An 11,667-nucleotide genomic window follows, 5' to 3' on the forward strand; every position below is an offset into this window, starting at 1 on the left:
TATGTTTAATCCACAGTTACCATATTTTCTATCTTTTAATTTACAGCTAATTCATTGAAAACTAAAGTCGATCCAACTAAGTTCGAAGGCAAGCTTAAGGAAGTGTTTGTTCCAGGTGGTGTGGTATTACAGGCTGGTGATTTTATACGACGCCCAGATTTAGCTGATACATTGGACGTAATTGCAAAACAGGGATCTGATGCACTTTATTTAGGACAAATAGCTGATACTATAATACAAGCTGTAAGTAAATAGCTGATACTATAATACAAGCTGTAAGTAAATAGCTTTTACTATAATTACAAGCTGTAAGTAAATAGCTGATATTATAATACAAGCTGTAAGTAAATAGCTGATACTATATTACAAGTTGTGGTTTTATTGTATTCTTTGCATTCCATACATTTGTATTCCTATCAACTGCTCTTATTCGGCCTTCTGCGATATTCCGTTTCGGCGCCCGACCCCTTCCTAATAGCCCTGTTAACATATTAGAGACTACGGTTTTTAACAGATGTTTTTTTTTAAAATGTAATGCGAAGCACTGGGACTGAGAAGATTAATTCTATGTTTTGTTGGTTGAAGCTACTGCTTTTATTATAAGTTTTAATGCTATGTTATGTAGGTTGTTGATGCTGTTAGGATTTTAATTTGTTATGGTATATCTTGTAGTTTGAAGATGCTGGTGGTATTTTAAGTATTAATGTCATGTTTTGTAGGTTGCTGATGCTGCTTGTATTTTAAATATTAATGCTATGTTTTGTAGTTTGAAGATGCTTGTGGTATTTTAAGTTGTTATGCTATGTTTTATCGGTTGGGGATGCTGCTGGTATTAATGCTATATTTTCTAGGTTGAAGAAGTCAGTGGTATTCTATCGGTTGACGATGCTGCTGGTATTTTAAGTATTTTAATATGCTATGCTGTGTAGGTTGAAGATGCTGCTGGTATTTTAAGTATTAATGCTATATTGTGTAGGTTGACGATGCTGCTGGTATTATAAGTATTAATGCTATACTGTGTAGGTTGAAGATGCTGCTGATAGTTTAAATATTAATTCTATGTTTTCTAGGTTGAAGAAGCTGGCGGTATTTTAAGTATGGAAGATTTACAACAATATAAAGTTATAGAACGTGATATAATACAAACAGAATTTAACGGTAACGATTTTGTCTATCTATCCCCTTGTTGTCAGTAATTATACTCGCAGAATGATCATTTTAAAAGATATGGCCTTTGTCGCCAGTACTAAGTCCTTAATGCTATAATTTAAAACTTAGTGTGACGGTAAGCAAGAACCATAGCCAATTCCCCAAATTTCTAATTGTAAAGGTCAAAGTTGTTTTCCAGAGTTACCTATCCGTTTACATTTTGACAAAAGCTTGCAAAAGTGCTCATTGGAACCTTTGGATTTTTTAATTGATAATATCTTTGTTGAATTTGGAGGGGAAATTTATCAGCAAGTGGTAGGTATCCCCATGGGCACCAACTGTGCACCTTTGCTTGCTGATTTGTTTCTCTATTCCTACGAAGCCGATTACATACAGGCACTCGTAAAATCCAATAAACGATTAGTCAGACATTTTAATTTCACTTATCGATATATCGATGATGTACTATCACTGAATAATCCAAAATTTAGTGATTATGTAGAATTCATATATCCTGATGAGCTCGAAATTAAAAACACTACTGACAGTGACAATTACGCTTCCTACTGGGATCTGCGTCTCGATTTTGACAATTGCCATAAACTTAGTGTTAAATTGTACGATAAACGTGATGACTTTGACTTTCCAATTGTTAACTTTCCATTTATTAGTAGTAACATTCCAATATCACCAGCTTATGGAGTGTTTGTGTCTCAACTAATTCGTTACGCGAGAGCTTGTTCATTTTATTCTGATTTTTTAAGTAGATCGAGGCATTTGTCATCTAAGCTTCAACTACAGGGATATTTGCGAACTAAACTTATTAAAACCTTTAAAAAGTTTTATGGGCGTCATATTGACTTGATTGGTAAATATAACATGTCTCTCTCAGCTATTATTCTAGATATATTTAATTGACGTGTATACAATCTCCCTGATAATATCTGTCTACTACATCGTTAACACTGTTCATCACGTGCATTTTGCATACCGATAGTCCATTGGCCAATCACGCTATTTTACCGAGATTTCGCCTAATAGTTTGGATGCAGCTATGGCGGGTGTGGCGTCAGGCAGGGTAAGCTTACTCTTCCGGACACCTGTTACCACTGTTTGTCGTGTATTTTGTACACGGTGAACAGTCCATATGCTGATTACACTATTTTGCCTTATTACACTATTTTGCCTATACCGTTTTTGTTTTTTAGGACTTCGAATTTTGTCTAATGGTTTGGATTGTTCGTACTTGGTTTTATTTTATTTGTGAAATTATTCACGCTGGGCATAAGCGGGAACCCTAATATTAATCTTAAGAATTTGTCATCGTAACTCATGGAGTTGTCATACGCATTTGAAAGGTTTTGCACCTGATACAGGTGACAATTCTCTATGGATCTATAAACACTCTTAATAGGAGCTTTTTAAACTTGCTCAGCTGGATTTGTTGACATTGATTTTAGAGCAAGCATGTGGTACTTTGCTATTGATTAGCGTATTATGGGACCTGCAAAACCCCGGGCGATATTGTTTATATTTTGTTTCATGATTATATGTAGATTGTTTTGTTTGTATATAATATTTCAGGCGGTTATGTTAGTACAACTCAAGCACCGTCAAGTGGACCAATTTTGTTATTATTGATAAATTTACTGGAAGGATTTAACTGGACTCCTGCATCAGTCAGTGACCCTAAAACATATCACCAGATGATTGAGGTGAGTAAAACATACCTGATTATTGTAATAAGTAAAACATAACATTGCATGATTGTAATAAATTAAACATAACATTGCATGATTGTAATAAATTAAACATAACATTACATGATTGTAATAAATTAAACATAACATTACATGATTGTAATAAATTAAACATAACATTACATGATTGTAATAAATTAAACATAACATTGCATGATTGTAATAAATTAAACATAACATTACATGATTGTAATAAACATTGCATGATTGTAATAAATTAAACATAACATTACATGCTTGTAATAAATTAAACATAACATTACATGATTGTAATAAATTAAACATAACATTACATGATTGTAATAAATTAAACATAACATTACATGATTGTAATAAATTAAACATAACATTACATGATTGTAATAAATTAAACATAACATTACATGATTGTAATAAATTAAACATAACATTACATGATTGTAATAAATTAAACACATACCGATCTGATTAAAATACAGATCTATATTTCGTTTCGTTTTTTTTTATACTATCGATGGCCTACACTACATGAAGATCTGACCGGTTGTACTAGAAGGTCGCGTCAGGGGTCGTACGGGCGACTTTTGAGCCTATGACGTCAGATATTGATTAATCAATCAGCGTTGACGTTTCTAGTGGTTTACCCACAGTTCCGTGCATCGTACGCCAAGAACTCGCCGTAACAGACCGTTTCATTGGCTAATCCCCCACTTCAACCAGAACGCCGGTAATATTACAACTCTTCCAGATCTTAGTGTAGTAAAGACACGTAGAACGAAATTTTGAACTATAAGAAACGAAACGAAATAGGGTCTGTGTTTTAATCATATTGACGGATTGTAACGCATACCATCAACGTATTGTAATTAGTAGAACATACGTTACGTGATTGTAATCGGTAGTGCAATACGTGATTTTAATTAGTAAAACATACTATCAAATGGTTTAATTAGTAACAAATACAACAATCAAGGTATTGTAATTAGTAGAACATTACATCTTTTTTCGTTTGTATTTTCATGTATAATTTTACTGTATTAAAACAGTTAATTGTCTTGTGTTTCCAGGCTTTTAAGTTTGCGTTTGCTCATCTTGGTGATTTGGGTGACCCAACGTTTAACTCTACAGCAGTCAATAATAAATTGTTACAAATAATCAGGTGAATTCTAACTCTTTATTTATTTTAGTGATACTATGACTTGGAACCGATGTTACCCTAGATGTAGTTAAATATTACCACATCCACAGCCTAAAATTAATGCTATCAGAATGGGACCATGTAACTTCTTGAGTACCAGTAACGACTCTCTTTATTTGTTTCAAACATACCAGAATGTATAGGACGACCACACTAAACAAAACATTCATGTTTTTATTGAGAATATATTATGGGCTATAATTCATATTTCAGTAAGTGATATAGTAATACTACATGAGTAAAGAATATGGTTATACTATATGGGTTATTATTTATATTTTCAATAAAGAATATAATAATACTATAATATGAGTTATTATTTATATTTTCAGTATAATATTCGTTATGGGTTATTCTTTATGGGTTATTATTTATATTTTCAATAAAGAATATAGTAATACTATATGAGTTATTATTTTAATTTTCAGTAAAGAATACAGTAATAATTTATGAATAATTATGTATATTTTCAGTAAAGAATATGCTAATACTCTACATAGTAAAATAGATAACCAAAGTCACCCTGCGGAGTATTATAGTGCCAAGTATGAACCTGTTGAGAATGGTGGTACTACACATATTTCTGTAGTTGATGCAGATGATTTGGCTGTGTCTTTAACAACGTAAGTCTAAATTTGTGTCTCCTTCATTAATTACAGAACATCTGTGTTAATACATTGTCAGACTCACCCTTTGTATTCTGAGACTAAGTATGAAGGGCGGTGAATGTTGCCTAAATAGTGGTGTTCCTACCATCTATCCATAAAATGCCAACTATTAAAGATACATTATGGGAGATTCGATAACGAGTTGGCAGTTCACACTATAAGCTTGAAAAATCGCAAGGCTTATTCCTAGTGAACAAAAAAACTCATCAAATTGGAGAACTCTAGTTTGAACACATTGAACGTATAATCACTTACTTACAGAAGTAACTGGCTAATAATTTTAGTGGTGTATCATTTCTATGTTTTGTAGAAGTGTAAATCTTTGGTTTGGCGCCCAAATTATGACATCATCTGGTATCATATTAAATAATAGTATGGCTGATTTTAGTAACCCGTCTCTCCCTTCATTGTATAATCTACCACCTAATCCAGTAAGTGTTATCGTCAAAGTTTTTTTTTATCTTTAGTTCTAAAATTATTGTTTTACCTCCTAATCTAACAAGTTATTAGTTTCACCACCTTATCCAGTAATCTAGTAAAATATTTGCACCACCGAATCCAGTAATCTAGTAAGTTATTTGTAACACCTAATCCAGTAATCTGGTAAGTTACTTGCACAACATAATCCAGTAATCTATAAATTATGCACCACCGAATCCGGTAATCTAGTAAGTTATTTGCACCACCCAATCCAGTAATCTAGAAAATTGTTTGCACCACCCATTCGGTCATCCAACGCCCCTACCCCCAGTAATCTAGTACGTTACTTACATCAAATAATCTAGTAATCTAGTAAGTTATACTTACATCACTAACTCTAGTAATCTAGTATTTGCACCACCAAATCCGGTAATCTAGTAAGTTATTTGCACCACCTACGTTATTTACGCCACTTACTTCAGTGATCGTGTACCTTATTTGCACCACCTGATTCAATGATCTAGTAAGTTATTTTCACCAGCTAATATAGTAATCTAGTAAGTTATACTTACATTACCAATTCCAGTAATCTAGTATTTGCACCTTATCCAGTAATCTAGTAAGTTATTTGTTCCACCTACTCCAGTAATTTAGTAAGTTATTTGTGCCACCTACTCCAGTAATTTAATAAGTTATATTTGCACCACCTAATATAGTAATCTAGTAAGTTATTTGCACCACCTAATATAGTAACCTAGTAAGTTATTTGCAGCACCTAATCCACCGAGTTATTATTTGTGCCCCGTTAATAGCCTACAATCCACATGAGTGTTCGACATTAAATCTAAAGCCCAGTGAAAATAACTGACATAGAAAATACCACAAAACGATTTGAAGTGGCCCAAAATATATGCTTTGTTTAATTGGTAGTCATGTATATTGCTATATCAGTAATAAATTTAATTTTATTTTTATAATCAGAATAATCTACTAATAGCAGGCAAACGGCCCCTGTCATCGATGGCACCAACTATAGTCTCTAATAAGAATAAAATCATGGCTATTGGGGCTTCTGGTGGCTCAAGAATTATATCAGGTAAACCTTTAAACCTAGATTAGGTTTTATTGCAATCAAAATGAAATGAAATGGGGTTTAGAGAGATAGGGATATGGGGTTTAACGTCCACGTGACACAAACTAGATCATTTCGGGACTAATATATTGTTCAGTTTTATTTCAATAATTCGCTTGCGCGTAGGGGTCTTTAGGAATGGAAGGAAACATGAGGACCCAGAAAAAAACCTTGGGGTTAGACAGGCGACCTTAATCCTTAACTCGCACATGCAGGGAATCGAATCCACGCCACTTGACTAAATAACAGTGGGGGGTTGGATGGCGTGGTTTCGATTCCCCAGTTGTACGTGACAAGGAGTAGGGTCGCCTGTCCAACCTCGTGGGTTTTCTCCGGGTCCTCCGGTTTCCTCCCACTGCTAAAGCGAATTATTGAAATAAAATTAAACCATACGTTAGTCCCGAAATGACCTAGTTTGTGTCGAGTGGACGTTAAACCCCATTTATTTCTCTTTCCTTGACTAAATAACAGACCTTATGATACAACCCCACGCTTGAACCATTCGGTCAACCAAGCCCCAGAAATGGGATTTTACGCCATATTGTTCTGCACCAACTGAAATAATTAAGACAGCCATTCTGTGCGCTGTGAGGGATATATTCTGTCCGGATATTTGATTATGTGATCTATTTGATTTCTATGATAATGTGTAATGCTAGGGAGGAGAATTTTTCCCGGACAATGGCGTTTCTATTTAGTCTTTATAGAATTCGAACTATCAAGGAATGTTTAACGTGCACGCCAACATGTCGACGGCAAATGGTTTGTCGTCTCGTCTGCTCAAAATCGGCGTGTTATTTCCTCTGGAAAAATATTGATAATGGATTTGTACCAGTAAATTAAGCTGTCTATCAAACTTTTGGTGGCTCAGTGGGTAAGGTAGGGTTCGCTAAATCAGGGATGGGAGTCGCGTTCGCTCCCGGTTATTCCGGGAAAGATCCATGAGCAAGAACATGCCTGATTAGTAACAGCGTCTAGTCGGTTACTTGACACAATTATCCGGTGCCTTGTCTATTAACGTTGGAATTCGACATGATAGTAGGCCTTTGTGTCTCTATACCTGGTCAAGATTTCTCTCGTAGCACGCAGCATTTCATATGCTCGTCTTTATTATCCGAGTCGGTGCAGAGGAGTTGAACTTGAAACCCCCATTCCATTTCATTTCATTTCTTTTGTCAGCCTGTATTTTTTTTTTGCTATATGGAGTATATAATCCTAAGATCTAAACCTATCCAGTTAACCCTAATTCGTACCAGATATAAACTTAACCAGTTAACCCTAATTAGTACCGGATCTAAACCTAACCAGTTCACTGTAATTAGTACCAGATTTAAATCTAGCCAGTTCACTGTAATTAGTACCAGATTTAAATCTAACCAGTTCACTGTAATTAGTACCAGATATAAATCTATCCAGTTAACCCTAATTCGTACCAGATATAAATCTAACCAGTTCACCCTAATTAGTACCGGATATAAATCTAACCAGTTCAGACTAATTAGTACCTGATATAAATCTAACCAGTTCACCACAATTAGTACCGGATCTAAACTTAACCAGTTCACCCTAATTAGTACCAGATATAAATCTAACCAGTTAACCATAATTCGTACCAGATATAAATCTAACCATTTCACCCTAATTAGTACCAGATCTATACCTATCCAGTTCAACTTAATTAGTACCAAATCTAAACCTATCCAGTTAACCCTAACTAGTACCAGATCTAAACATAACCAGTTCACCCCAATTAGCACCAGACATAAACCTAACCAGTTAACCATAATTCGTACCAGATATAAATCTAACCAGTTCAACTTAATTAGTACCAGATCTAAACCTAACCAGTTAACCTTAGTTAGGACCGTATCTTGCATGATAACCACCCTTTTCTTTTCAAACCACCCTTTACCTTTCTTTTTCCTTTGAAGGTGTAGCAGAAGTTATAGCTAATGTGATGCTTTTTGATTTAAATTTAACACCTGCTATAGATAAACCAAGGTTACATCATCAACTTTATCCCGAATTTACTGAGTGCGAAGGTAATACACGACAATGTATTAATCATTATATACCATTAGTTAACCCATGGTGTCTATATAATTAGTCAACGCATGCAGGAAAGCTTGGTGGGTAAGACTCGCTAACCTGGTAGTCCCGTGTTCGACCTTTGCGTTGGCTGAAAAAATTCATCGGGGTGTCCGGTGTGGTTCATCTCTGTCATTGGTGCAGGGCCGAGGGCCCGTGTACACATTGGCGTGCGCGTAAAAGATCCCTTGGCAATTGGAAATCGATATAAGTGTATACGGTAGCGCCGCTGTCCGAGCAAAATTTCTCTCACAGCACACTGTATGGTGTATGCCCGTCTTCATTAGCACAGTCGGTGCAGAACAGTAGGACGTGAAGCACCATTTCAGTTCATTTTCAACATAGGGAATGGGATTTAACGCCTTTCTGTTCTGCAGCAACAAAGCTAATGACGTTCCAAAAAACCCACCAAAAACCCTCCCTTCCATAACTCGTACCACCCGAAAATAAAGTTCTGACCCATATGATCTCAGGGTGCTGAGAAACAGAGCGGCTCAAGTACGTGAATAGCTGTGAATTAAACGATCGTCTGCAGGAGCGGATAGGACCTCGGACCGTCGGTCAGGGGCCCATCGGCCCCCTTTTTAAAACAAATTTGACATATTTTTTTCTCCAAGTATACCAGTTGATCTGAGGAACCATGGCCATATTGGGGGGGGGGTGGATTGCCGAATGGTTAGCACGCGCGTGCTGTATCATACGGTCTGTCATTGAGTCAACTGGCGGGGTTTCGATTCCCCGGTTGTACGTTACAAGGAGTAGGGTCGCCTGTCCAACCTCGTGAGTTTTCTCCGGATCCTCCGGTTTCCTCCCACTGCTAAAGACCCCTACGCGCAAGCGAATTATTGAAATAAAAAAATTAAACCATATGCTAGTCCCGAAATGACACAGTTTGTGTTGAGTGGACGTTAAACCCCACCCCTCTCTCTCTCTCGCTCTCTCTCTCTATCTCTCTCTGGGCTATAATGCCAACCCCTGGTTCTGTGGATCGGAAGGTTCAGTGGGTCTAACGAGCTGTTTTGAGAATCAGCTACAAAACTGAATGTGGATTTTTTTTTAAATTTTAAATGCGAATATCCAAAATGGCATATAACATCAACTTAACATAGTTAGATGATGTTGTGATTCTCCCATGACGTAAGGGATATGTGTGTGTGTGTGTGTTGGGGGGGGGGGATTGGGATAATTTTACAACCAAAATATATATTTTAAGACTTTTATAGAAAACTTGACTCCCAATACTCTGCTACATGACTCCCAATACTCTGCTTTAAACCCACTGAACCACCCAATGCCTATTTATATACCGTCTTCTGTTTCGGGCTATTTTTAAATTGTGTGTTTTTTGTTACTTTTAATTAGATGGTGTACCTGAAGATGTCTTAAGCTATTTAAAAAGCAAGGGTGAAGACATTCAGCCATATTCGAAGATTTTCATCAGCATTATTCAGGCAGTGATGAAAACTAGTGACAAGATCTATGCCCATTCTGACTTCAGGAAAGGAGGGAAGGCTGCAATATGCGCAATACGTGATTACAATATCAGATGAAGCTGATTTTTCCTCATTTTGAACTATTGTTCTTGTTTCAGGGTGACTATTTATTTATCGCGACCCCGAAAAGCTAAAAAAGAAATATTTTTGCAGGCCCGTAGCTAGCGGGGGACAACTGGAACAGCTGCCTCCCTTGGAAATAATCGGCGCAATCAATGGTACCTTTGTCCATTGGGGAAGAATAAATCGTTTCTCCAAATGGGCACCTTTACCGCCCTTTCGATTGGACACAATACGAAGCCAACGACCAACGTACCTCTCTTGCACTCCAGCTAGCTACGGGTCTGGTTTTACCTGGGAAGTTGACTTTTGAACATTCGGTACTTTTTCTTCTAGTGATTGAACTTACAATATATATATAATAGTTGACCAGTGAGACATGTAGTGGGCCTTGATTCAGGGTGATCCCGAAGAACTAAAATATATATTATTTTAACATTTGGTACTTTTTCTTGTAGTGATCGAAGCTTACAATATATTTTTTTAGAAATGTATATAATAGTCTACCATGACAACTCGGACCATTCTTTATTTATTAAATTATTGTTTATTACATCAACAGTTTATAAAAGAATGTATTACATCAACAATTTATAAGGGTATTAATATTAAATTAATCTTTATTACATCAACAATTTATAAAAGATTAATATTGAAATTAATTAAAATGAAATAAATGTATAATAAAAAAAATAACTGGATTACTTAATTAAATATTGATGTAATAAAGATTAATTTAAAATTAATACTTTTATATCAAATACTCGTCAATTATATCAAATAGTCGTGAGTTTTATTAGATACTCGTGAATTTTATCAAATAGTCGTGAACTATATCAAATACTCGTGAATTTTATCAAATAGTCGTGAACTATATCAAATGGTCGTGAATTATATCAAATAGTCATAATTTATATCAAATACTCGTGAATTTTATCGAATATTTATAATTTATATCAATTACTCGTGAATATATCTTGGTCCTTTCTCAGATAGTATATTATCTACAATAATTTGGGCTGGGCCGAAGAGCTTCATAACAGCCTTTACTGTCAACTAAAAAATAGATTTGTATAGATTTACTTTTTGATATTTTAAATACATTTACTTTTTATGTATATATAAATAAATTCTTTAGTAATATTGATGCTGTAGTATTTTAATAAAATGGTTACCTTGGCCTGAACCTTGACAGCTGTCATTATCCCTGGTTCTGAGGCGTGTCAGTGATCGGTGTTGGAGTTGTACGACCCGGCTCGTTCTCTGGTGACAATCGGACAGGTGGTAGTCTTGTTTCGGATGCTACACCGCCAATCCGTACTGTCCTTGTTTTGTATCTTGGAAGTGAATCTGTGCCCGTCACTAGACACTAGTTTTCTCTTGCGGGGTGGATGGCCGAATGGTTAGCACGCGCGCGCTGTATCATAAAGCCAGTCATTGAGTCAACTGGTGTGGTTTCGAATCCCCGGTTCTACGTGACAAGGAGTATGTTCGCCTGTCCAACCTCGTGGTTTTTTTTTTCTTATTAACTTATCCAGACCATAATCAACTCTCGATGTCAAAGCTAGCCTGCGATATTTATTGGATTATGATCCGATTTGCTGCTCAACTTTCATTCATGATTTAATCATGAAATGGATAATCGATACTATGTTTTTGTCGTACCGACTTCAGTAATGATGATCGCGGCTAGACCGAAATTTCAATCGCTTAATTCTCG

The 11,667-nt window shown here is 35.7% G+C and overlaps 1 protein-coding gene across 2 annotated transcripts; it reads left to right on the top strand.

The window, feature by feature from the left end:
* Positions 1 to 50: 50 nt before the first annotated feature.
* On the top strand, positions 51 to 11,102 carry LOC126824853 (uncharacterized). Of its 2 annotated transcripts, none has more exons than XM_050554253.2 (9): positions 51 to 243; positions 1,071 to 1,158; positions 2,734 to 2,864; positions 3,956 to 4,047; positions 4,560 to 4,709; positions 5,065 to 5,185; positions 6,156 to 6,270; positions 8,238 to 8,348; positions 9,757 to 11,102. In XM_050554253.2, exons 2-9 carry the CDS (start codon positions 1,098 to 1,100, stop codon positions 9,942 to 9,944), a joined length of 969 nt encoding a protein of 322 aa, XP_050410210.1. In that variant the 5' UTR covers positions 51 to 243; positions 1,071 to 1,097; the 3' UTR covers positions 9,945 to 11,102. The 2 variants fall into 2 exon arrangements, with proteins under 2 accessions (XP_050410210.1, XP_050410220.1); XM_050554263.2 differs by lacking the exon at positions 51 to 243 and adding an exon at positions 256 to 275.
* Positions 11,103 to 11,667: the final 565 nt, after the last annotated feature.

Source organism: Patella vulgata, chromosome 1 (assembly GCF_932274485.2).
Source record: "Patella vulgata chromosome 1, xgPatVulg1.2, whole genome shotgun sequence".
NCBI classification, from domain to species: Eukaryota; Metazoa; Mollusca; class Gastropoda; family Patellidae; genus Patella; species Patella vulgata.

What these genes read in the sequence shown, in the direction of transcription:
- LOC126824853 (XM_050554253.2), top strand. Translation starts at nt 1,098, where the DNA reads ATGGAAGATTTACAACAATATAAAGTTATAGAACGTGATATAATACAA. An exon ending in AATACAAACAGAATTTAACG is followed by an intron (nt 1,159 to 2,733) that starts GTAACGATTTTG and finishes ATAATATTTCAG; the next exon opens with GCGGTTATGTTAGTACAACT. An exon ending in TTGGCTGTGTCTTTAACAAC is followed by an intron (nt 4,710 to 5,064) that starts GTAAGTCTAAAT and finishes TATGTTTTGTAG; the next exon opens with AAGTGTAAATCTTTGGTTTG.